This window comes from Falco peregrinus, chromosome 1 (assembly GCF_023634155.1).
Source record: "Falco peregrinus isolate bFalPer1 chromosome 1, bFalPer1.pri, whole genome shotgun sequence".
NCBI classification, from domain to species: domain Eukaryota; kingdom Metazoa; phylum Chordata; class Aves; order Falconiformes; family Falconidae; genus Falco; species Falco peregrinus.
Window position 1 is genome coordinate 77,987,766 of NC_073721.1, and position 26,996 is coordinate 78,014,761.

Consider the following 26,996-nt stretch of genomic DNA (forward strand, 5'->3'; position numbering starts at 1 on the left):
GAGTCATTTATTAATTTATCTGTAATTTATTATGAAAAGTAAAGAATATAATAGCTTCTGCATAATCGTTTTGTTGGGCTTCATTAACAGTGCTTGTAAGTAATGTTGGGTCTTCTGATGAAAGCTTTGTAGAAGTATTTTTCAAAAGGAAAATACAGTCAAGACTGAAAAGAAATAAACTTGTAATTTAAAGCAGAACTTTTTTATTAATAGATTTTAAGAGAATTTATATAAAAAGAGATGAAAATAGGAGCAAGACTATGAAATAGAAAAATTTTGCTGACACTCTGTGTTGATACACTTGGAGGAAGAAAAATAGGGCAAACCTGTTACAGGGAACAACCCCCTATTAATGCTGGAAAATACCATGTGACTGGTTGACTATACCACCTCCCTACTTCTAGATCTTGGGATTATACAATGCTGGCTCTGGCTGAGCTGGTAACAACTTCAAAAAGAAGCTACAGATACATGACAAAAGTAAAGCTGAAAAACTTCTGCTCTTCCAGATTGCTATAAAAAACCCACCTCTTTTATCAACAAACACAACTCCAAAGTACAACCCCCCACCTTTACTTACTCAAAAGTAATGAGTATGGTGACCAGGCCACCTATAAAGAATGGCCATAAGCATGCTTCAGGGCACGTAACAGTTTGTAACTTACATTCCTGACTGGGGTACCTGATTATATGGCTATTTGAAAATTATTGCAAAGGCATTGCAAATCCCTGTTTGGATTGCTATCTAAGTAGAGAGTAGATGATTGTAGTTTATGCTGCATAATAACATGACTTCAAATATTGCACAAAAAATGAAGTTTACATTTGCATGTAAGTGACTGATAATGGCATATAATTCTCTATTTGCACACATTTGATACCACACATGCAGTGTTTTCAAACCACAGCTTATGAGCAGATGTGATTTACACAGCAATGTAAATCACAGCTTCCTAAAGCTAAAGGGTGCAAACTCAAACAAATGCAATTTCTATCCCAATTTGGTTTAAGAGAGACTTTGAAAAGATATTTACAAAGCAATTCAGAGTGATTATTTATGCATATTTACACTGAGTCGAAAAGTTGTGAGTCATGACTCAAATATGAAAGATCTTTATAAATTATGTTAATCCTTTGTCTTTCCAAATGGCCAATGAGGCAAGCTGTGCTCCTCAACAGGCACACAAGTGTGCACTCCCTGGTTTGTGGTCAGAGCTAGCGCTAGGTCATAGGGGCTGTCTGCTGCTCTCACACCAGATGACTTTCACTGCTACATGTCCCAGTCTACTGGATCCCCACATCATATAACATTCTATGCAGTAGTGATAGTTTTATGTCCCTAAAACTAGCTGTGCCACGATGTAGGTTTATAAAGGCCATTTCCAATGATTATTGATATCTAAACAGTTTTGAAATCATATACTGGTATGTATGTATGAACAGAAATTATTTGTTTACAAGAGCAACACAAACTTTGTGCTTTTCCTTTTATGAGTACCACAGTATGCGATAATATCTCCTAGACTAGTGTTGTAGGGATGTATTAGTATAAATCACACCGGTATCTAATACATCAGACTGTATAATAAATAATAACGACCTATAGAATTAAATATACCTGACCAGTATTTGGGTAGCACAGATGGAGTATGATGACTGGGCCACCTATAAAGAATGGCCATAAGAATGCTTGAGGACACATAACAGTTTTTAACTTAAATTCCTGACTGCATTTAGGTTAGCTGAATTAAGTTCCTATGATACAACTCAAAAATCTTACTCTTCAAACAACAGTGGCTGGTAAGAACATTTTCATTGTAAGTTATATGTTGCCAGTGGATACATGGATGCAGGGCTGTTGTGCTAGGGAGGGTGTGGAGTTTGCAGCTGTGCTTTAGAGGGTCTGTACACCTTGTCGATCAGCGCTGGACGGACTCCCCGGGGTCGGCCTCAGAGTGGGTTCCACAATGTAGGACTGTGGAACTGGGCTATGTGTAGCAGGCATAACTTCATTTTCAAAGCAAAACTGACTATGAAAGCGTTAACCCAAATAATGGCAACACTTCAATAAAATTGGGGGAGGTGGAACTTAAGTCCCAAGTCTTAATAAAATGCAGGTGGTTTATTGTTAGGTTAAAAACTCCTCATCTTAAGACTCCGGCAGGCATTTAAAAACAAGGAAAAAATGTGCTATTGAATAAGAAACTTGGAAAGGCAACAACAGGCTGTGACAGGCATTTACTGAGAATGCAGCATTCACTGGCTAAGGCCTACCTTAAAGTTTGCGGAGGGAAAACAAAACATAAATATTAGATGAACAACACCTTTCACAACATTGCATCTGACTTCTGAGGTATTACACCTGGGATTAACTTTTGACATTCTCCTTTCCACCATCATTACTTTGCTGTCTTACCAGATCCCTGCGGAGTATTTATACTCTCATTTTTCAATCTTTCTGTCTTCTTGTTTCCTAGTCTGTTTGGGGACTCAACAGGGTGACAGGCAGCATGAACACTGCAGTCGAGTGAACGGATGGCTCTCTACACTTGCAGCTGCTTTTTTGTCAGGGATGACTTTTTCAGGAGAAAAAAAAAAAAACACCCTACTTTAGAACTAGCTAGTAAAAGGAAGTTGTAAAGAATTCACTAATCACTGTTCTCTCCTCTTTCACTTCCCTTCCTTATCCCAAGGAAACAGAAAATTTAGGGAAGCATTTTTCAGTAATTTGCACTTTTTAAGTCACAGAGTTAAGGGACTGCACTGAACTTTGAGCTTTAGCTTCAAGTTGCTTATATATTTGAAGAATAAAAGTAGTTATTACTTACTAAAGTGAAGTGGAACTTTACTACTGCTAAAGGGAAGAAGAACCAAAGAAGTCTAAGTGCACTTACGGTGGCCCAAGGCCTAAGATTACTGCATCATCATCCCCATGGGCCTTAATTAGTGTTGCAGAGATGGGCTGGGTATTTTTGGTACCTGTATAGTGAAAATAGTTAACTAACTGCCATCCATAAAAACTCATCCCCGTGGGAGAAAGTTGGGCATCAATTTCCCTGGCCTTAGCCTTGGTGATATAAATCAGCTGTCACTGCTAGAGGAGAAGGCCAGAAATAGTCCCTGGAGTACCTGATAGAATGGGAAGCAAAAAAATAACTTGGGTTTTGATGCAAGAGATTCACAACTGCAATTTACTAGGAGACAGAGAAGCAACAGTGAACTGAAGATGGTCAATCTGCCAGTCATTTCATGTAGAAGACTGACAGATGAGGTACAACAGGCTGGAATATAGGCATCAGGCAGACATGGCAGAGATGAAGGAGGAGGATGAAATGTAGATCCAACCTCTTCTTCACACAGCTCTGAGAATAAACCTCTTGACTCCCAGCCATCATCAAAACCAGGTGTATTTTTAAGAAGCATCTTGTGAAGATGCAGTGGAAATGCAGATGGCAGATTAAGAGAGGGGCAAAGAGTAGAAATCTTCATTAAAAATATCTCAGAAATCCTTGTAGGAATATTTATCTTGGCTTGAATATGCTCAGGATCAAGCCCTTGAGGAAAGAGGAAAAGACTCTGTCAGCATTTGTTAGCTGCTCCCAATTTTAGATCTTCCCTGGCTGCCTTTCCTCCTTGCTTTGTAAGACTGCTTTTCATCCCACTCCTACTCTCCTTTGCAGCTGCCAGTTCCTGTTACTAGTGTCAGCAGTTCTCAATCTTCTCAGACAGCCCTGCTGTCATTTGTGCCTTTCTACGTGAGGGAAACAACCCATGCTTTCTGTTCCCTCTCACTGCGGCTCAAGTTCCAGCAAAGCTATGCCAGCCTCTGCTCAGCACAACCCCTGCCCAAATCTCACGTGTCAGACTGCAAAAACTGGCAATGCCTCTGGTCTCAGTGCAGGGAAATAGCCAAGATCAAAGTTAGAAGCACGGTTTCTTTATTCTCTCATCAAACTGGCCTTTAATTTTTCTTTCCAGTCTTATCTTTTCTGATATATGTTATCACTGGGAGTCACTGAGAAGTAGTGGATGGACTTGCAGTAAAGTATGTACAGCCAGGCCAAAGTGTTTTCAAATTAGCTTGTGTCGACTTTGAAGTAATAATGATGTCAGTCATTGAAAAATTGAAGACAAGTACTTTATACTAGTACTAAGTATTAACACTAATCACTAGTGTTAGCCTCATGGCTATCCTTGCAGCTACTGTTAACTCTTCCATATCATAGAAAAGAAAGATTCTTCCTCTAAACAAACTCACTACTTTCTGTGCTGTAGAATTGTCTTGTATTTGACTTAAAGAACTGACTGATAACCTTTGCATCCTGTTCCTTATTCCTCCGTCTTTGTATGATGAAAGTTCCCTTTGCACATTTCATTTCCCTTATGTATATTTGTTTTATATGTCTGAAATTAAAACAAAAATACTTTGCAGCTTTCTTTTATACATACAAAATGATGTAGTTAACTCCTCGTAAAAGAAGCAAAGATCCCCATTTAAAAGAGGAATAAATAGGTAACTCATTGTGGAGGGTGGCACCAAGACTGAGATTGTGCCAATGGCACAGAGAACACAAAATACTAATTTCAGAATACTGAAGAAGATCAAAACTTGTGCTTTTGTGCTGTTCTCCCTATAGCATCTTAGTGATTTTAAAAAATTATTAAAGACACTTTTGACCTTATTCTCCGATGTTTAAAGTGAAGAATGTCTACCCTAATTTATTTATTTTTCCTTCTAGCCTAGCCTGAAAAGTTTCAGCAGGGTGCCTTTCACAGGTGATCTTTTTAAATGGGAGTGAAATACCCAAAGTGCTTACATGCAGAGCAGCAGGACCCAAAAGCCTTCATTTCACAACAGGTTAGAAGTGGACTTACAGGGCAGTAGTGCAGATGCTTCCACCCAACCCAGGGCTCAGAAGAGATAGGTACAAGTGAGAACAATGTTTGCTTTCCCTTTCCCTTGCATTACTGTGGGATACTTGCAAATATTTAATTAAAGCTATTGTATGCATGCTTAACTTGGAGATATCTGTGGTTCCTTGAAACCATTACACAGGAGCACCAAAGAAAATACAAGGGAGTCACTGAAGGAAAAATACAAATGAATTAGAAAAGCATAGCAACCAGAGAATACATTTCCCATAATACAACAGTCAAAGGTCATGAGATCACAGATGCTCAGTTGCTCATGCATATCTTCTATTCTCTCCACGTGCATGCTTGCTCCACAGAGGGCAAAGATTTAATGAGGATGGGGCTAGCTTTAGCAGTTCTCACCCTTCCTCACACCCTACATCTGAAAGAGCATTGAAAGCCTCTTTGAAGTTGGAATAGACACACATGGAGCTGTCCCAGTGCACACATACAATCTAGGGTTTTCTCAGCAGGTACAAAAATACAAGGTGACTGTTCTCTTCTGGCTGCCCTGGATGTGAACAAAGCTGTTAAGTCAAAGACTTATTGAATTTAGGGGTGGAAAGAAGGTTTTCCATTGCATCTGTCTTTTCAACATGTAGTAGCAGCCCTTCTCAGTGTCTCACGGTTTCTATTAGTCAGTTCATTTTTCCTAGCTCCTTAAGAAGAAATCCTGTTCAGACAAAACAGTGCACTATTTACAGGAAGCTTGGCAGGGTCAAAAAGTGACTGTAAAACTGATTTCTTGTTAAAACACATATAGTATCTGCTCTGATGTAGATACTATTAGAACTCAGCAGTCTCTGATTTGCTATCAAGGCCTGTAAGGTGATTTCAGAGTCAGATTCATTAAACTTGGTGACATTGTAAGTGTTATCACTTGTCCTTAGCAGGGCTAACTTGGTTGCTCCAAGTCCCACTTAATCTATCCAGCTCACTACCCGCAGCTCCTGACCTACTTAGTCACTTCCTGTCTTTGATTTTCGCCTTAAAGCCCCTTTTCTGTGTTGGCCTGTGACTGCATTTAATCTTAATCAAGCTTCCTTGGACTTCCATTAGTGTCAAGTACAACTCCTCTCACTGTAATACCCACCCTTCTGAGTGCAAGGAAACTGATTTACAGCTAACACTCTACCTCTTCTCTTACGCTCAAAGTTCATCTTTGCTTTGTTTTTCTTCCTGTATGAGTCACTCCTTCCCCCTCTCTGAGACTTTGTGCTACAGTTTCTGTTCCCCTCGATCTGTCGGTGGCTGAGAAGCTGCCATGCATGCCTTTACTGCAGAGCAGATATCTGGTACTACCATGTGCAGATTCGGAAAAAGCTGAACACAAAGAAATTGAGTTGGCCACAGGCTGCTACAGAAAGTCAGCTCCTTTAATATGCTTTCGTCTCTGACCAGAAATGATGACCTACTCTATTCCTTTATGTCTTTCTTAAGAGCTACTTATGCAAAACACAGTGGTTTAGCCTATGCCCCCCAAACCTGGCATCTTCCCTGCTACTTCAGGGCATTTGTTAACTATACGGATGCTGGAAGGTGGGTACCAGATTGAGGACTTTCCCAGTTCTCACTGGTTCGCTCATGCTACAGCAACATGCCTTTGAAATAAACTTCTTCAGTCAGTTTCCTTCCATGACCAGAATCCAGTTTAAAGATATTAATCCAGTACTATGGTGACTTTTGCCTGCACAGGGGCAATCCTGAGCTGGTGAGGTCTGTTCTTTCTCAAGCTGCTTTCACCAGCACAGAGAAGTCCAGAGTTGTGGCCCTGTGCTCTTTGAATGTCAAATACAAAACATTTGATGGCAATGCCAGCTGCATCCAACATGTAGGAGAGATTTGTGCAGTCTCTCCTTACATGTATGCTCTCTCCTGGCTCTTTTTTCAATATGCCCAGTTCTGCTTTTCCCTCTTCCTCCTCCTGTGCTCATCAGCACTCATACTCTTGTTTTTCGGTGTTAACATATGGAGGTTATATGATCCATCACTGAGTGCAGCCTTGTCCTCTTAGTAAGCAGAAAATACCATACGTTTTGGAAGGAGGAATTAGCTACAGGCCATTCTCATTAAGCCTCTCCTTCAACTTATCTCAGTTTAAATTGTATTTTTGAGCTGCAGTCGCTATGCAGCATTGTAAGTTGAAAACAACTACTTGAGTCCTTACCAGCTAGACTTTGAGTGGTCCTGATACTAGGCACGGAGGAGAGATAAGCAACGCATTGAAGTTGTAGTATGGCTGTAGCTGAGGGCAAGGAGTGAATGGAAACATACCCTCCCTCTGGCACTGCCTGGCTCGGGACGAGGGGAGAGGAATGAGCGGAGCAGCTTGGGTTCACACGCGCAGCGGGAGCCAGCGGCCTCGCAGCTGATGACAGATTAGACTCAGGGCCTGGTTAGTGGGAAGACTGTGATTAGACCTCAGCAGCATCTGTCTCTAGTACTAAAGGAATTACTGCTGCAGGCTGCGATTTTCTCAGCAAACTGTAATTATACGAGAAACCTCATTCCTGCCGTTTTTCTCAACGACTTAAGAGCAAAAAAAATGTGGGTGAGGGTGCAGGGAAGCAGAAACTGTGAAAGGAGCGGGAAAGAAACACCTGTTTATTTTTGTCCAGGTCATTGCAATTACTTTCTCTCGGTTACTTAGATGCATATGAATCACAGACTGGTTTTTCCCAAAGGTCAGTGCCAAGGCTTAACTCCCTGAAACTGTCCTGCCATCCACCTGAAGTTGATGGGATGCATCCTCTCTGTGCACTTATGCCCCATGACATCTTAGATGAGTGTGGTGGCACTTGCGGAAAGTGCCACACCAACCTCTGCCCTGGCAGTGCCCCCTCCCTCCTCCCACGGGAGCAGTGGTGTGGGATGCCAGACTCTGATCACGACTGTTCTCAGGGTACCCCTGGGAAGGTGTGGCCTGGGCAGTGTGAGATACTGAGACTGGGCAGGGTGAGTTTGAACCTTACTCCCAAAGGCTAGGATTTAAGAGCTTGAACTTAAAAAGTGTGAGGTTGTATATAGTAATTGTGTTTTAAAAGATGTAGAAAAGGCAGCAGAAGTTTGAGCTCCCAATAACACCTGGGAACTTTTGCCAAAATAACAATGTCAAAAAAGAGAAAGATTTCTCTACCAGAAAAAACTTTGTGCAATTATAACTCCATAGAAGCCAATTTGCCATGAGTGTTTTATTTGCTCAGAATATAAGAAGAAACAGATTTTTTTTCAATTTAAATCTAGGAGATCAGGAGAAATATCCAAGAGTAGTCTGCCAGCATAGCTTTACCAACTAATACTTCAAACGTAGACAAGGTCAAAATTATTCAAACTAACCTATGTGCTGCTTTCTTAACCTTCCGCAGGGCTTTAATGTGACTGTTTAGTATACTTTGAAGGCAAGAGTGTCTTGTCTATGTTAAACAATTTTAGATCAACTTTATACTCATCTAGAAGAAAGCAGACTTGTTCCTTACCAACATGTCTGCCCTCCATCCCACAGCATGTCCGGCAGCACAGCCCGGGATGAGTGTGGCAGCAGGAACTTGACCCTTGGGGCTGAAGGCACCAGGAGGCGGTATGCTGGCAAGCAGATCCCCGTCTCCAGAGCCAAGTCTCTGCAGATACTGGTGGGAAAGACACACATCTGGAGTTGTCTGGAATTGGCACAAATTCCTGTGGACAAAGAGGAGAGAAAGGAAGGGTTAGAAGGAAAGTGGAAAGAACGCTTCTTACACATTTCGCTTTCTTTTCCATCTGCTTGTGTGATGTTGCTGTGAGCTATTAAACAGCTGCAGTGCTCTGCCCCAGAAGAGACAGTGTTTCAGTAGAGATGGAGAATGATTCCTGCAGCTAAGTGCTTTGCTAAGCCCCTAGAATGAATGGGGCCATAGGAATAATATTTCTGTGATTGACTGTTATGCTAAATACACTTGGGACCACAGCAGCTGGGGCAGTAGCCAGAGACACTGTTCTGGTTCCTGGGACCTGAAGCTCCTGGCAGGCAGTGGGTGCTGCTGGCTGCTTCTGATTCATCCTTTGTGCCATAGGTGAGTCCCTCTTGTCTTTTACCATCCAGGCAGAACCTCTCAACTTTCCTGTGACGATTCTGAAATTTAAGGAGGACAGATTACTCAAGCAAAAGGTGTTTGCAGGCTTCGAGACTCTGTAGCTTGGGGAGATAAGGGTAGTGAAGGAGGACCAGGAGAAGGAGGGGCGGGAGTATTGTGACTGCCAAGGACTGAGCAGAAGAGCATTTTTTTTGCATCCATTCAGACGCTCAGCTATTTCCTGCGTTGTTCCTGCAGTCAGCATGCTCCACCTGCTTTTACTTAACCATTTCCTGTTTACGGCTTCCAAAAACTTTCTGGTGAAATCGCTAATCTGCCACAAGATCACTCTTTACAGGCCCTTTTGGGCAGGCTTCACTCATTTTTTCTCTCTCTCCTCGGTACACAGACCTTTCAGACTGAGGAGCTGTGTGCAGTGTTGTATGTCTGCATGCATGTGTGTGTCCACGCAGTCAGGAGTTATGTCAGGAAAGTATGTGCTCGTTCAGTAGTTCTTTCTTTAATTCTCCTAGTGCTTGCTGCTTTTTGCAAACTTGAGCAAAGGAACAGGTAGTAGCACCGAAGGCAGGTTCCCCTTTCTGTAGAGAGTTCCAGATATTTAAGGGAAAGACTTTTCCCATTACTTTCAAGCATATGAGAGCTGTCCTACAAATGAGTGGTCTGTTCCCTGGATAGTTTGCCCAAGCTTCAGTTTATTTTCTAGCTTCAAAAACAGCAAGGCAATTTATTCTACTCTGCTGTTCAGTTTCTCAGATGTGGAAGGCAAGGTGTGAGGAGCAGGAAGGATCAACCAAAGAAAAATAAATCTCTTTCTTACAGTGTAGATGGCTCCCACGAGTCCCCATCTCACATTTAGTAACACATCTTGTAGAAATCAGTGGAAAAGCATGCATGCTTCAAGTCTAGTCTCCTTAGCCATACTATAGATAACACTGCAGCCACCACTAAAATCAGATCTATTTGTCACTGCTTCTGCTGTTTATTTACTTTTTATAGTTGTCTTCTGGAGCAGTGAAAATAGATTCTTCAGTTTCCTCTATGATTCTCATGCTCTTGCACAGTGCTGCAATGTTTGGGTTGTGGTGAGCACTGCAGGGGAATGTTCCCTTCTTAAAATAAATCATGGAAACATTTCTGTTGGAATCAAGGCTTGTCGAAGTTTGTTGGTTTTTTTAATAAGAATGTCGGGCCAACTTTGACCTGACACCATATCCCTTTAAAGAGAACAAGCGTGTTATGCAAGTCAGTGTCTATGTACTGACATTTATATATATATGTGCATATATGTGTGTGTGTGTGTGTGTATGCACACACGCCAGTACATGTGCCAGTTATACTGGTATAACTGAGCACTGAAATCGTCCTCTAAGAATGCTGGACAGGTTGGCCCTGTCTCCGTCAGGCAGATCTGCAAATTCCTTAACTAGCCCTGTTGCAAGTCAGCATAAATGAGGATGCCTAGGCTGCTGACTTAAGCGTAGAAGGCATAGGTCTACAATGTACAAGCACTGTACATTCAGACTTGTGTAATTATGTTGATACGCTTACACTCACACACATTTCTGAGTATTTTAAGAAGAATGCTAGACCCCCGCTGTTTTAACTGTAACATAAATACGCACAGGTAGCACTTCTGTATAGGCCAGGAGGTGTGGTCTGGGCATCACTGATGCCCAGGCAGCTGTCTGCTGTAGGCATAGCACACCCCTACTTAGATCAGAGTTTGCTGAAGTATCCTTCAAGCTGTCTGTGAGCAGCTTTTGAAATTTCTTTTTGATCAGGAAAAGGAAGCAGTTGTTTTCTGCACAGAAGTGTCTTTCACAGTATGTAAAATGGTTACTTTGGTTCCCATCCAGCCCAATTAATTCAGTAGTTTGTGTCAGGGTCCTTGCCATCAGTGGCATTTGCCCAGGGTGAGTCACACCCGCCTTCAAGTGCTTTTCATCTTCATTTTACAGCATACAGCCCTGATAAATTCATGACCATACCATACCACACAGCTCTTCCTACAGCAGCTCCTTCTAAACCAGCTTTCAGCCCAAGAGGCAGCTACTTCCAAAAGAAACCCTCTAGTTCAGTGCCCATCTTTGGTTTCGAGACGTTTCTTTCACCACTCCACTTTCCTGTTACACTGCAAATTTGGGCGCACTCAAGGTATTTTTGGCTCCCTCCTCCACCCCAAAAATGGAGGAAAGCTGAACTACATTAAAAAATAGCAAGAATAAGACCCTTGAGGAAAATGGCAGGGAGATGTAGAGGACAGCACAGGACTCTTTCCAGGAAATGGATGGAAGGTTCATCACATGAGTCACTGAAACCGTAGATGACTAAATTCTTGAAGAATAAACTGTTAGGAATATGATACTGGGCAGGACAGTTGCAGGAGGAGAAGAAAACTTCATAAATAGCTCCTGCTTGGTTTTTTGTTCGTGATTCATTCCTGAGGAAATTGCTGCGTCTCTGGCCAGGGACTGGGGCAGCATGCGGGCAGTGCCAGCCCTCCCACGCAGGGGCAGCAGGCGAGGCGTGCCGGGGTGCACAGCCCCGCCACTCCGGGCTGCAGCGCTCCTGCCAGAGGGGCTGAGAGGGGATCAGGAGCACTCCATGGCTGTCCTGCCCAAGTGAGTACAGTAAGACAGGGTCACTAGTGCACATATGCCATCTGAATCAACTCACCTCTTTTTTTGTATACCAGCAGGTATGAGACCAAGAGGAAATGAAGGTATTAAAACTCTAATTCTAAGCTCCTTTTAAAAATTTTCTTCCTCTACCTGATCCAACCAGTAAACCAAGTTGTATCAATAAAATTGGCCCAAAGCTTTGAATTTGGATTTCAGAGAAGGTCTTAAGATTTTAAGTGCCAGTAACAACAGAAGCAGTCAGACTCCCTCCACAGCTACCTCCAGAGGAGCTGAACCAGCATTAGCAGCAGCGGGAAATGTTTGCAGTAGTATCTGAGTGTGGAGAAACCCCAATGTTCCAGCACGGGCGCTGCCAGTTCCCATTTTAGTGAGTTTGACCCAGAGCGTTTAACATTTCAACATTAGCTCTGTGTCTCATAATGCCATTTACGTAATGATTGCTCATTTGGTTCCCATTAAAAGCATGGTATTTCTTCTACAAACCACTGCTTGTAAAAAACAAGCCACCCAGTTTTTCATTAGATTGTAATACAGGAAATAAATAGTCTGTCTGTAGGATGCACACTGTAATTCTTAAACAGAGAATAGGGGTGGGTTCCCCCTCTTAGATATACAAATTTCAGATCTCCAAAGTAGGAATGTGAAAGATCTGTTATGGGTTACTGAATCGATCCCCTGCAAAAACACAATGTAGTTACTCCCCAGAAGATGTTCCTCAGGTACTATACTGGTAAACAGAGTGTCTGCAACTCTTCATAGTGACAGTGGCAAGAATCTTTTTAAAATTGTAGAAATGGTAGGTGTAGCTCTCACAGGTCGTCCCAGTGCCGCTAACCTTCCAAGGCAATGCATAACGGTTCCTTGTATTATATATACCAGCACTTTGAAGAATTCAGTTTCAAATGTCTCAAACAATGGGGGTTTCACCTCTTCCTGTGGGAGCCTGCTCTGCAGCCTAACTCGTTTCACCATCTGGAACGTTTTCCTGAGTGTCTGCCCGCTTTTAACTTTCTTTTAATTGTGCACCCACTATTTCTTCTTAAAGGTGGCTTGCCAAAAGTTTTGTGTTGTGTGAAATTCACATTACGTGGTGCTTTTTTATTTTTTATGAGGATCAAGAAAACCCTGAAAGATGGATGGCTTCTTCTTTTTGCATTTTCTTCCTCAGAAATAATAATAAGTAATTAATAATGTATTACTGCTTTTCTAGCCATTCATCTCAGCAATTTACCAGGAAGGTCAACATTGTTGTACTGTTTTTACAGATGGGAAAAACTGAAGCACAGGGCAGGAAACAACTTGCCCGGGATCATTCAATGAGCCTGTGGCAAGACTGGGATTTTTAACCAGGTCTCCACAATAGTGCCCTGCTATTTTTTTTTTTACTCTTTTTTTTGTATGTGTGTCTGCCTGTCTGTCCCCACTCCGGTTCCCTTTGCCTTTGTTGGAGTACCTAGGAAGGACAAGCTTTCCATGAACTTTATTCAGACTTGTCATATTCTAACTGAAAGGTCAGCTTGTTGAATATTTAACAGTTACTATCTTTCCAATGTGTTGGTTGAGCATCCTAATTAAGTAGTGATAAATAAAACCAACAAAACATTTTAACAGACTGATTCAGTCCCTAGGGCCTCCAAGCTGAATTTCCTTCAGCTAGCCTGTGTTTTCCCTGTTGTGGATTGTCCACATTGAGCACAGCATATATCAAGCACACTCTTATCAGTGCACTGCAGGGAGATTTCCTTCCTCCTCACTGCCACCGAGCTTGCTTCACCTGTCGTATTTCCCTTAGCTGTGGGTTTTGGTAAGTGTATTTCTCAGAATCTGGATAGCTGCTGAATTATAAATCTTCCCGTTTTGAACAATAACACTGCAATCTGTACAGCACAATGCACTGGGTAGAGCGCGATACCCAGCACTGAACAGGCTCACCTGGGTATCAGCAGCAGTCTGGCCTTAGCGGCACAGAGCTTTCCACGGGCTGCTAGCAGGCAGGCTGTTTCTCATACCTGCCTTAAACCTTCTGCTTGTCCAGGCTGTCATTTCAGTGAATAGCTTTCCTGGGACTAGATCAGCCTGAGCACATGGTACGACAAGTTTTGTTCCTTACCTCCCCATGGGAATGGTCGGGAAAGGCAGCCAAAGCTGTGTGCTCACGGTCTGATCTGCAGTGGTCTTGAAACTGCCCCACACTGACTGGACACTGAACTGACAGCACCCATCAGGTGCAAGGTGCAGCACTCTGTATGCGTTGACATATGTAAAATTAGAGATATGGGCAGGCCAGAGCTGTATATGAGGGGCAGCGCTTTACTTAGATCTGCCTGGCTGCCGACCACTTTCAAAGTATGCCAGTAAGTGAAGCTCTTACCATCCGAGTTATTCCCCCCAGTGCTCCTTCAGGCCTCCTTTATTCCGGATATCATTGAGCCAGCATCTGAGGACACTGCTGTAGGTCACTGAACACATTGTCTTTGCTTTCAGATTGAGCTTGAGAAATTACCAGCAGTGTCATGCTTATGCTTCCTGGACATGTGAATAGAGGAAGCTAAGAAGCAACAATAGATTACATAAAGCAGGGAAATTCCCCTCAGACTTCTCCCAGACTACCTCAAACTGAAGTTGATTTGCATACATACACTACAAATAACTTTGCAATGGCTCCTCGCCCCATTAAAGGGTTACATGTGCTTGCCTATAATCATTTAGGCCAGTTCCACCAGTTGAATCACTCAGAGAAAATAAAAAAGACTGAATCAGAGTCTGTATAAAATCTAAGCAGTTTTATGTAGCATCACCCTACTTCAGGTAAGGGTACAACTGGGTAATGATATTCCACACAAAATCAATGGAAAATATTCAATATCTATTAATAACTAACAGTTATTCTAGAAAAACAGTGCTAAAAAACTATGTTAAGCTTCATAATTTGTAATTGTGGATGGGTAGTATCATTCTTCAGCTAAACTTGGAACTAAGCTTCCTACACAAACCTTGTTTGGTGGAAAATGGGCTTTACTGAAAACCAGAAAAAAGCAGTATAGTATCCTGTAGCTGAAACCTATGGCCAACTGCTTTACAAAATCTGAGACTCATTAGGCCTGGAATTCCTGAGTGATGCTGTTCAAAAAGTAGTGGTGTTAAACAAACTTCCAAAATTCCTTTGATTTTTTAAAACATGGTTTAACAGAAACAAACAAGTGAGCAAAAATGAGATAGAATATTGAAAATGCATGTTTACTGGGTTATCTCAGGCTCAAAAAATGTAGTTGGCTAATACAACAGTACAAAAATTCTCTATATTGACTTTGATGCACTAAGAATGACAGTGTTTATATGTCTAGCATATTATGACTACAGAATGCCTAAATCCTTGTTGAAGACAGGCAGTATTTTCTCTTCCCTTGCTGAGAGAGTGGACTTTTGGGGTCTGAGGGGTTGGTTGGTTGGTTTTTTTGTTTTAATAGTGTAAGAATATGAAGTTCCTGAAGGCTTGCTTAGAGATGTTTCCTTGGAAAGAATTTGCTCACATAGTCCCTTTCCTAGCTTTCTCTTGAAACAAGTTTTCAGATAAATTTCTTGCCAGCCTTTTCTCAAATCCAGAGTATAAACAACTGCACTGATTCTCTAGGCTCTCCCAGGAAATTCACAGAAGGATCTTCTGTACGTTTCTGGGTTGTCAGGCTAGCTCTACATTAAAATTAAGTATAGTCAGGTAGGGATATAATTTTAAACAAAATTGTAGTTGCCTTGCAGTAAATACCAAAGCTGTTTTAAATAGTATTAGAGGAGCTTTTGTTGATATAGCGTATTTCCCTTGAGGAATCCATCAGCGGTGTGTTGGCGAAAGGGGGGTTTCCTCTACCGGCATTAGGCTTACCATCACTGTCAGTATAGTTATATCAGGACAGCTATATAAGCAACTTTTCTAGTGTAGTTGCTTTTCATATAGTTAACAAACAAGGCTAGAGAGGAAGAGGAAAACTGAGACAGCTTCCCTTGACAACCTGTGTGAGCCTTGTTTCTTCCACAGTATTACCTTTGTTAATGTGAATAATGTCATGGCCAGTTGCAGTGAAATACCTTGCCTTTCACCCTCCTCCTTTCAGTCTTACTGACTTTCTTCAAAGCTTTGATACAGAACAATAGGAATGGGCCCAGAACTGGCTGTTCTGCAGAGTCCTTCAGGCAGCTGAGGTCTCCCTGTGCTACGATGTCTCAACGGGTCAGCTGTAGCGATCAGAAAAGGAGACATACATATTTGAATAGGCCTGGGACACCTCGCAACACAGTTAACAGCAGCAGACATGAGGATGTTACATGATCTGACCGATTATTCATTAGTTTGTTGGATATTTTGGTCCTGATAACAGTGTATATTTCTTCAGCTTGTGTTCTTTGCATCAGATTGCAGGGTTGGTCAGGAAGGCTTTAATTTTGTTTTTTAATATCTCCTCTCACAAAAAACAGTCCATTTTCTACATGAAGTGTCTAATCACAGTAATACAATATCCTGTATTTACGTAGAAAACTTCATCCCAAAGTGCTTTACAGCCTGGCACTGACATGCTACTAAGATTAGAAGAGGAGCAGCTCATACTGGTTAGGAAGCAGGCTGTGCTCTCAGCCTAGGTATTAGTAAAGCATAGAGGGTGGAGCCATAATATTTTATCTGAATCCAAGGCGATTTTCTAATAGTTGGAAAATATATTGGTATAAGCTGTGCCCCATTTAACTCTAGGAAATGTGTTTAAACTGTAGAAAATAAGCTGTGGTAGAGAATGTCAGTCCTCTTGCACATCCCATTTTCTGTTCATAGGCACTGGCTTCCAAAAAACAGGTTTATTGGAAAATCTGGCTGATGCAAAGGTCCTCAGCAAGTGTATGTTGGCCTTTGGAGAGCTCTACCGAAGGACAGCAGAGGGGCCTGCACTAGTCTAAGGTTTGGCTTCAAGGCACAGAAGTAGCATCCAAAACTGGGCCACCCAGAATGAGGAGAGCCTGGACACTGGAAACTAGAAGGACAGCCAGGCAGGCAGCAGAAAGAGGATCATTACATGTAAAGTAATCAATTTTCAGCAAGTCTGTGGAATTAGTTCATACTGAACTAATTACTTTGATTTGTTTCATGGAGTCATCAGGTTTCCAAGTGGTTGTTTGCTGCAGGAAATGGTAACTGTGATCTCATTCTGACACGTTGGTATTGAGGTGTCTGTCCTTATTGTGCGTTTCAGATGGAAAGGATCAAACCTGGGAAGGAACCGATCCTGCCCTGCAGACCATACGAGTGAGGAACACTGCCTTGAAAGATACTTGATGCTGCTTTACACAGCACTACTGGTGAGACTGAGCAATACATCCAATCTGTAGAAAGGACAAATGAAACCTCCACTAAGAAATGAATGAATGACAACGCTGTTTTTCGGAAACCTGGTGAAGCAGATAGTGAGCATTTTTCTTCTTTTGTCTCTGTAAAGACTAACCTTAAAACCAAGCACTGTTCTTTGTATGTGTGGGGCCATACTTAACTCTGAAGTTATAAAAATCCTGTATTTTGTTCAGGGTAAGTGACATAGTAATAAAAGCCTCTGAACAACACACATGCTATTGAAGAAGCATAGGCCACACATGCCTTCCTAATTCAGCCCATCACCTCACCAGTCTGGGGGAACTGACAGTCAAACACACAAGAGTGCCTGGTGCGCACAGCCCGTAACATAGCAAAATGTTTGCTTCTGCTTTTTATGAGAAATGATAAAGCCGTTCATTGGCTTCATTAAGAAGCACTAGTTCAGTGAGCTCTTATTCCTGTAACTCACGTGAAAATGAGGTATTGTAACAGAGTTACTAATAGCCAGGCTCTGGCAGTTCAGAATGGAAGGAGAACAGGTAGCGATCCAGATGGTGGGAAGATCGATGTGTATTACAGCTGCTTAGCTTCCTCTGTCTTCAAAGCACTTTTAGAGTAATCACAACATGACTGCAAACCGCAGAACTATTTACTCACCTTACAGATTTAGAGAATGTATGACTTGCTCAAGGCCGCTGAAGGCATCGCTGGCTGCGCTGTGATCAGGATCACGTTGTTCCCGGCTCTCAAGCCTCCATGCCTAAGGGAAAGCCATGGCTGGGTTCAGTCAGTGCCGACGGCCGATGCAGTTGCCATTGACCTGAGAGGCTGGTTCTGTCCTCTGCAGTCACAGGGAAAGCCCCCCTGAGCAACCTCTTGAAAAGCCGAGTAACCAGTACAGAAATATGTGAGGTCTGGAGTGCTGCCGAAATGGCTGTAGGGAGCCCAGCAAGGAAACCAGCTGCAGTGGGGGCCACCTTCGGTACTGCGGTGGGCAGGTTGCTGCCTGCTGTTCGCTAGGCAGGCTCTGGGCGAGGAGGGAGTCGCTGAGGAGCATGTGGCCCCTATTGAAAAGTATTGCACAGCCTTAAGGTGGCAGTGCTAGAGACTGGGAAGCTGATGGGATGTGGAAGCTTATGTCACATCACTCCCAGCCACCCAACAGGATGGCATGGAGAAGGCTACTCTGCAGCTATCTACTTACCTACCCGCTCAGACAGCTTTGGGCTCTCCTCCAGCAAGGAAGTTTCCGTCACAAGAAGGAAGCTACTCCATTTCAATAAGCTCCTTCTAAAAGCTAATACGTTTCACCTTGGGGAAGAGCAGTTCTCCAGCTTCAGTGTTACCAGTTTTGTGCTTTGAAGGGACCTTTGTAAAATTTAATTTTGATTCTGTTTTAACTGAAGTTTATATTTTCTTCTTGACAGTACTGCATTACTGGCCATTCAGTCCAACCCTGCTGAACTTGCTGTAGCCATTTTATCTGGGTATCTGGTAAATATTTGGTAGAGCACTCAGACACAGGAGTGTTTTTTGCTTTTATAGTCACATGCCTAGTTCCAGGACCTTTCAGAAGCACAAAAGGCTGAAGGCAGGGAAAATTCCACTGAGATGCATTCAAGTCTCCAGGGAGCAACTGTACTCTGTTTAGACTAAAATTTCTCATTGTTGCCTCTCCCTTTTTTAAAAAACATGGAAGGATAGAGAGGGGAAGCTGGAGGGTACGTTCTTTTATTGCTATAAGCACCAAAATGGAAGCACTGTTTCACTCTCATGTTGCAGGACCACAGGCAGTTGAAGAGGGAGATAAGCTTTTTAATGCTCTCTGCACTACCTGGGAAATTTCCATTCAAGTTCTAAAATGTTTTACAAACTTTAGTGAATTAAAGCTTAATCCCCTTCTTCTCAGTGTTGTAAAGCAAGTACTAAATACAAAGACGGGGCTAATGAGGCTAAGAAAGTTATGCCTTGCCTGAAGTCACATGGGCAGCATGGCAAGAGGATGTGGGTCTTTGAGCTTTGGCTTTCTACCTTACGCCACAGATAACACACTTTCCCTCTCTTTTCAAGGTTGCTGTACTTTCCCTTCTGGGATATACTTAAACATGCTGGCATCACATGTTGAGATAACCTTGGGCTTTTTCCCCTTGGAACAGAGAGACTACTCACAGCTGCTGTCCCATGGGATTAAGATGTTGAAAAGATCAGAAAGGGACAGGGGGATGTGAGGGGGGGGTGGGTGTTGGGTGTTGGGAGAGTCACTGCTCTGTCTGCCTTGAGCATGTTCTGGCTCCACGGCTGCCAGTGGAGTTCGTGTACTATCGGGAGCAACCTCAAACATTTTTATATGTGATTCCATATAATGTTCAGATGGGACTGTGGTAAAAATGCCATAATCAAAGAGAGAACTTGGCTGGCAAGAAAATTGGACAGATGAGCCAATAAGTCACTCCTGTATTGAATATTATGTGATTTCATTATCCTTCTGTATGTGACCTGCATTTCTTACTGCTTCTTATTATCAGAATCCTATAACTACTGCTGCAGCCATCTCTCTCACCTCATCAGAAGAGAGGGCTAATCCATCAGCCAGTTCCTCTCCAGTGGTATGAGTCAGGTTTTTACCAGGGGGATTAATGGTCAGTGAAGAGAGTTGTTTCCAACAGGGCTGAGCAAAAAGCAAGTGCACATGAGTCATGCAGTGGAAAAGAAGGAAACAAATCTATAGATTTAAAGGTTTTGAATTATTTCTTTTCCCTTAGCTTCCCTTGTCCACACCAGTGAATAACCAGACGTGCAAAAGCTGGAGATGTATTGATGGTAGCTGGTGTGAACAGGACTGAGAGCTTCTCCCACTGTGCAAATAACCCTGAAGTCAGTCAGCCCCCAAAACCAGATCAGTGTGTACCGACTATTCCAGCCCTTGAAGATGAGAGATGCTGGGAGAAAGATCTATCACAGTGCAGCAGCCTCCTCCTGTCTCCGTTGCAGCCTGCAGTGTACCCTGGCACCGATGCCTTTGGCCTCTTCAAGCTGCTACCTTCTACAAGAAGGCCCCAGTGCTGGTCCTTGGGTACGCCTCTGTAGCACCCTTCCCTGCAGAGGATCCAGGCTCGCTGCAAATGCTGTGCACAGTGCTCATTTCATACCCCGCTGAAAGGCAGCCAGGCCTGAGGTGGAACATGGCAAGCACTTCACCACGCCTGGCAACTCCACGCAGCTGCTGAAAACAAGCAGGGAAGAAAGCAGTGTATGAACACAGGGGAATTTTCACATAGGCAGGATGTAATTAGCAGAGCTGGAATTTGGCCAGGACGCTGGGGTTAAAACGCTGGCTTGCAGGTAACACACTGGGATCTTTCATAATTCAAATGCTCAGGATCTCCCGTTTCCACCTTACCTGGAAGATGTCAGAAGACTGTTCCTTATTTAATGTTCCTGGGCAGCTCTTGAACATCTGACACAAAGGAAAAAGTGTCTAATGGTGCTGCACCTGCAGTGCTTCTTCGCCAGCAACTGCCCTCCATGAACAGCAGCTGAGAGGATCACATCCTGACAGGGCTACAGCTGCATCGCAGTAAAACACGCCATAGCTGCCTCCATGCCCTGGGGTTCACTTCACCCTTAGCTGTCATTACTCACTTTTCAGGCCCCAAATCCCCACCAAACAGAAAGAAAGATGAGAAAATTAGGGCAGCCCCTCACACATAAAACACAAGGGAGAGAATATTACCATTAGTTGCTACTTCAACCTTATTCTGTGCCACTTGAAATGGTACCAAATCCGTATCGGACAACAGAGAATTAGATGAAGCACTGCTCCCCAGTGCAGATAAGTGAACTTTTCCAACTGGCCTTGCCGATAATACAGTGTTGAGCTTGTACCTCCTCCTTCCTCCCAGCAGAGAAATCACATTCAAAGCAGCGAAGCAATTTTTTCCCCTTCATGATCTCACTTTCCGTATAAGCAAGCTTTGTGTTTACTACGAGAATGTTGAATGTCCACAGAAGGTCAGGGAAGTCATTCACGAACCTCACGTGTGGAAAGTCCACATGATGTTTCTACCACGATGCAGCCCACAGTCTGAAATATAAATAATTGCAAACGTTTAACCCCTCATCTGTCAGACCTGCAGACCGCATACAGTTCGAAGAGCTGACTTCCTCCCTTTGGTGTAGTACGTGCAAGCAAAACCAGAGGTGTTCCTGCCATCTGAAGAAGCATAATCTCTGCATCAGTAAGTCATAAAAAAGGGACCCATCCTATGCCTGTGAGGGGTCCCCATGTCAGCTTTTGGGTTGTTTGGGTTTTTTGTATGCCCAGGCTGCCATGCAAGTCCGCCTCTTTGTCAAGCGTTGCTTAATACAACCACCAAGCAAACTTACTGAGAGCACCTCAGTCAGTGGGCTCACAAACCTGCAGACTGACTTGAACAGCAAAGTGTGCTGAAGAGAGTAAAGTACGGGCAGCTGCAGGCAACAGGAAATCCAGCGCTAATAAATAAAACATCTTATAGCCAGAAAGAGGAAATAAACAGCAGCAGCACAAACTGAGAGGACAGAAGAGAGGAACACAGCATAACTGTGGCGCGGGAATCACTGCATTACAGTGAGCTTATTTTTAGAGAGCATTGTCCCAGTTTGTTATGCGTTCAGATTGCAAAAAAAGAAGTGAGGGAGTGGGAGGACTGCTCAAAGAGAGGGTCTCTATCAGAAGAAGTTGTCAACAACCACTGTAATTAAGGAAGCAGCCAGAGCACACACAACCTGAGCTGCCGCCAAAATGAAATGAAAGCATTTTTTGTTTGTAGCCGTAGCCCCAAAGGATAATAAAAGATGGTTCTACTGTGCCAAGTGAGGAGCTGCAGGGACACCGTTTCTAGATGGCAAATGCCCTGCTCCCATCTTTCCAAAATTACATGTTGTGGGGAGGCAGCAAGTTGCTCTTCCTACGTGCACTTTCAAAGCACGTGCCCGCACACCCCTGACTGCAGCAGCCGCCTCAGGAGGCCAGCCACCAGGCAGGTGAGCCCCAGCCACCATGGTACCGATGGAGGCAGCACTGCCTGAGCTCTGCCCCACAGCCGATGGGCTCTCTCGGTGCTGCTTGGTCCAGATTGCTGAATCGGCAACACTTAATGTTTCCCTCTCACACTCAGCCGTGAGTGTGCCAGGGCCCCACGGCATTGCCACCACCAGTGGGAGCTGCCGCATGCAGAAGAGCTGCACCCTGCTCTGCTCCCGAGGAGCCTCGTGGGTGCCTTGGCATGGAGCTTCATGCACGGTGTGCCGAAACAGTACTCTTCTTGCTGCTGGTAGCATCTTTCACCTAACGGCCACATGGCCTGCACCCGTGCAGTGGCAAGTGCTGGGGACAGCAGATGGGCTGGCAGAGCCGAGGGGGCCGACGTGGACCTTCTCAGCTGTGGGACAGTATTGTGAGGCTTTCAGCAGTGACTGTAGAAACTCGTGTGCAGGTTCAGCAAAGGGAAAGTAGTCATTCACAAATTGCACGCATATTTCTGAATCCATTCATTGAGTGGCGTTTGCCTTTCATCTTACCCCCAAGCCCTGTGCGCATTGCTGGCATTCTCTCCCAATCCCATATAATAATTCCCAGGTCTCCACATGCCACTGCCTGCCAATGGAGCCCACGGTCAGTGGACTGCCAGCCCAGTCACATGAAAAGTTACATGCAAAGGTTTAACACTTTCTCCTGACCCCAGCCCTGTTCCCGTGAATCCCCTGCAGTGTTTTCCTAATCGGGTGCTTCTGCACCGGGCAGGGTGCTAAGAAGGTGGCCCACTCAGCTGCAGCATTTCCAGAGTCTTTGAGTTCTCTCCTAAACTGTAAATGCAAGCAGTGGGGCCAAGTGAAAGTCTGACAAGGCTGCCATTTAGACCTGAAGAAAAAAAAGAACTGCTGCTTTCCAACCAAACACATACTGCTGTTGCCTCATTTTCTCTAGCCCAGCAGCTGTACTAATGGTTAATTGCTTTGGTAGGATATGGAAAACACTTCTTAAAGCCTGTATACAAGGTACACAGCTATGATCGAGTATCGTTTTAACCTTCACTGGACATTGCCAGTATGCTTGTTACTAAGGAATCAAAAAGAAAATACAGTCTTTTCCCTAAAGCTTTCCATTACCAAATTCTAAATAACAATGCAGGTATTTGATAAATCACAAAAATTGTGAAAATGACAGTATCTTTTCTTTCACATCCCTCCTACTTGTGAGACATCAGAGAAAACACATGCTTTTGGAGAATCTCAAATGTAAGTGTTTTTTTATTAAATATGGTTGAAAAGCAGAAATTTTCAAAAGCTGTTTCTTATATATCAGCAGTGACAGTTGTTTCCTTGCTGTCACTGTAATGTGAGGGAGTGCAGGTGTCTCCTGCAGAAGGAATTCTTGTTCTCCACCTGATGCTCCATATAGGATTTCATGCATGTGACATTCAATTCACGAATTGCAGCTTGGCTTTAGAAAGCACAGGAATTGTGTCTGGCTGTCAGGGCCCAGTGTTCATCTGGGTTTCACATGGCCCACAGAAAGATGTGCCAGTTACACCTTCGAGCAAACAGTTGGATAATCAAAGTGAGCATTTGGTTTCAGTTTTGGTTCTTTTTTTTGGAGGGGAGGTGGCAGGCTGGTTATGAACTCCAGCATAAATACACACATTTTTGTGGGTTTACGTGAAAAGACCATGGCAAAGTTTTAAGTTACAGTCTATTTATATTGTTCTGTTTTAATCTCCATCGTTACCAACATAACTTTCAAAAAAAATCCCAGATAAAATCGACAGTATTTTTCAATTTCTCTGCTTTGCTCATGCATTCAAAAGTGTAAGCCTGTTCTGCTTGATTGGCTGGCTGTTTGATCTTTGTTTTGTATTTTATTACATTATTTAATTCTTAATTGTAAGCCCCCAAAATCATAAAATTTGAGTTCTAGTCTCAGTCTCTATGCTCAAATGTAACTACTGAAAAGTGACTTGTCTAACTCTTTAGTATATATGGTGTTTAACATACTTTGCTTAAATTGGGTATTTCCAACCCAATCCAAACAGGAGACTTGAGAAATCCTGCTTCTCCCAGATGAGAGCATACCTGAATAATAGAGGAATGATGTTTCCCACTGAAAAACATTAACAAATACATGCATAAAAACTGGGGTATTGCTGGTACTGCCTGTTTATTTAAAGGAAAAACTTCTTTAACTCTTCAGGAGGGGTTCCAACGACTGTTGAGAATGGAGATAGTTCTGAGCACCCAAATGGTAACAAGCTTGTAGAAGAAAATGCGATGTGGTGATGTCTGTGCCTGTGATCAGCTGGCATTGCCCACCCTGCCACATGACGGCCAAGAGGCCAGAGAAGAGGATTTTCCATTTCTGGGAAGTGCAGTGAAACAGGAGCCCAGTGATCACCGAATTCTCTTTCCTTCTATGAAGTATTGTCTTCAGGATACTACTTGACATTCATTCAGTTCAATATTTTGACAATTTAAACAAACAAGCAGAAAATGGTTTTGATTTTTGGCCCCAGTGGACCATCTGTGAAGAAGAATAAGTAGCACATCAGGTGCCATGTCTCTTAAGTACCCTTCCTTGCCAGAAACATGAGTGGCATGTTTCCCAGGCTGTGGAAAGGGTTATTGTTTCCCGTCCACCAAGGCATCCTTCTCTTTCCACACACCCCTCACCATCCCCAGCCGCGCTTCGGGCGGGGTGAAAGGAAACATGACTGAATTACTGTGCTGTTACCTGTCGGGGGGGGGGAGAGGGAGCATGGGCACGTAATGCGTTATTTTGTGCCTGTTTCTGAGAAGTGTTGTATTTAGTCACTTTGCAGTGGAACACAAAGAGAAGCAGCAAGCCGAGGCGGTGCATACGCAGGCACACCTGCATGCCTGTGCTGTGCCCATTTGTGCTTGCGTGCTGCCACGACGTACCTTAAGGGGAGCCTTGGACCGGGGCGCCGCATGGCTTGGGAAGATGCCAGAGGAGCTTTTGTCTGCACTTTCACTGCGGGGTTTCAGGAGGCTGATTAGCATTTGGGTCAGAGCATATGGAGCAGCCCCGGCTGGGATGGGAGAAGTCACACTGCGAGGCCACACTTGAACGTGGCTGCTTTACTGTACCGCCCAGGGTACAAAGCCTACTTGTGTGGGGCACGTCCCGTCGTGCGTCACGCTTTGGTTGTCAGCGGCAGTCATGGGTTCCTCGGGGGTGACACAATGACCTCTTTATGCCTAAGAGAATAGCAGGGGAATTGCGGGAGGCCGTTGGAAACATAGTGGTGAAGAAATGGTTTGGCTTCTGTCTGTCCCCAAGGTAAGGTGCCCAGGCAGTCACTGAGCTGCCCTGATGTGCTGGGGGGAGCGCGCGCATCAGACAGCACCAAAGGTGAGTACAGGGCTTTGGGTGTTTGGGAAGCGGAGTTGGGGGAAACACCCAAGGAAGATCCTGTGTTACCTCTGTGTTTACAACACGATAGAACTGCTTATTTAGCGTAAAGTTTTACAGCAGCTCATTCTGAAGTCTGTGCTGCCACAGTCTTGTCGCCCCCACTGCCTTCAACAGTGCAGCCATGCAGGGAATCGCCTCAAAGAGCTGATCTGGCTGGAAATGAAACTGGTTTTTCTATTAAAAAAAAAAAAAGAAAATACTTGCTTTACTAGAATGTCTCAAACTTTCATTCAAAGACAACTGGTTAAATAAAAATACTAGGAATTTAAAAGGGCCAGGATGGATAGATATTTGAAAAAATACTAGTATGGACTATTTTTAAATAAAAGCTAGTTAAGTCTCTCTTATTGTATCCATCAGTGTCTCCTTTGCCAGCCCCTCAGCCTTTCACTCCACAAAGCAGTAAGCCTAGAAACAATTCAGATATGCTAAGCAAAGCTATTCTGAATATGGCTTCTAGCCTAATAAGTCAGAGCCTTATCCAGTTCCCATGAAAAGCATAAGGAAGGTTTCCTCCAACACTAATAGACATAAGATTGGATTGCAAAACAACTGTGTAACTTTTGACCAAAGAGTGAAGTGAAGTTTTTCTAAAGCGCTGATAAAAGATTCATGCAGGAGTACACAGAAACTCTTGACTGGAGCAGTCTCATTGCTAAATCATTTAAGCAAGCATAATAATTTTTGGAGCCACACTCATTCTCACTAGTGATGTGTGATCTAAGAGGAAAATATAAACGAAACATTTTTTTAAAAGAAAAAAGCATTTATAATTTATTATGGATGTACAAAAAGACTCCCCCTCTGCCGCTGGGAAAACCAGTTCCTGCTCCGTAAGCATTAAAGCACATCTAATTTTTGGAAGCATTTGTTAGGCAAAACAGGTTACTTTTTACAATGCTCTCTTTTTTTGCAATTGGAGTCTTTCTCTTGATGCCAGCTGCTTTAGTTACAGGTATCTTCTGGGAGGTGGTGTCTGTCAGTAAGTCCCACGTGGGTGTCCCCTTGGCTATCTCTCATAGCCGCCCTTCTATAAATCACAGCATATTAAAAAAAAGGGGATAACACTGACATGTGAACTAATCCCCACATCAAAGAGAGCAACTCTCCCTCCTCTAAACACCCGCCCCCTCTTTTGCTGGGAAAAGTCTAATGCCTAGAAGGTGATTTACACAAAACTTCATCCCAGTTGTTAGGAAACTTGCAGTGCCACTTACTCGCCAACTGCAGAAGAAACCTGGGAATCAGGGTAACCACAATAGCTAGCCTGCGGCTTCCAGCATTTGGCAATTCAGGAGAGAAAAAAAGCAATTGGGTTGTTGCAGCAAACTTGTGTATATGTTGATTGCATGGCAGGATAGGTATGTATATAGGCAGATGTAAACGTGACTGGTAATGTGGGTCTGTATGGGCACATGCATATCTGCGTGTGTCTGCAAGTACTTGTGTAGGCACAGGAGACCTGTCCTAACGCATACATGAACACACACAGATGCACACAGAAGTGCCTCTGTCTCTATTTGCCAGGAGCAAAGAGGGCCAACAGG

The 26,996-nt window shown here is 43.5% G+C and overlaps 1 protein-coding gene and 1 long non-coding RNA gene across 8 annotated transcripts in view; one reads left to right on the plus strand and one right to left on the minus strand.

The window, feature by feature from the left end:
• Positions 1-17,764, minus strand: part of LOC129783687 (uncharacterized) — a 28,742-nt gene extending 10,978 nt beyond the window's left edge. Inside the window, exons 1-2 of the long non-coding RNA XR_008745487.1 lie at positions 17,634-17,764; positions 8,391-8,589 (exon numbers count right to left, since the gene is read on the minus strand). This is a non-coding gene — a long non-coding RNA (uncharacterized LOC129783687). The remainder of the gene's footprint in view (positions 1-8,390; positions 8,590-17,633) is intronic.
• RAD51B (RAD51 paralog B) overlaps positions 1-26,996 on the plus strand; it is a 428,405-nt gene that overhangs the window by 381,689 nt on the left and 19,720 nt on the right. For 2 of the 7 annotated variants that reach the window (XR_008745483.1, XR_008745484.1), the window contains exons 12-13: positions 16,861-23,255; positions 24,208-25,314. Coding sequence is in view for 4 of the 7 variants with exons in the window: in XM_027777316.2 (XP_027633117.1) it covers positions 16,861-16,943 (83 nt within the window). In the remaining 3 variants the exon portion in view is untranslated. Of the gene's footprint in view, positions 1-16,860; positions 24,154-24,207; positions 25,792-26,996 lie in introns of those variants that run through there. The other 5 variants (XM_055793907.1, XM_027777314.2, XR_008745485.1 and 2 more) reach the window with 4 other exon arrangements.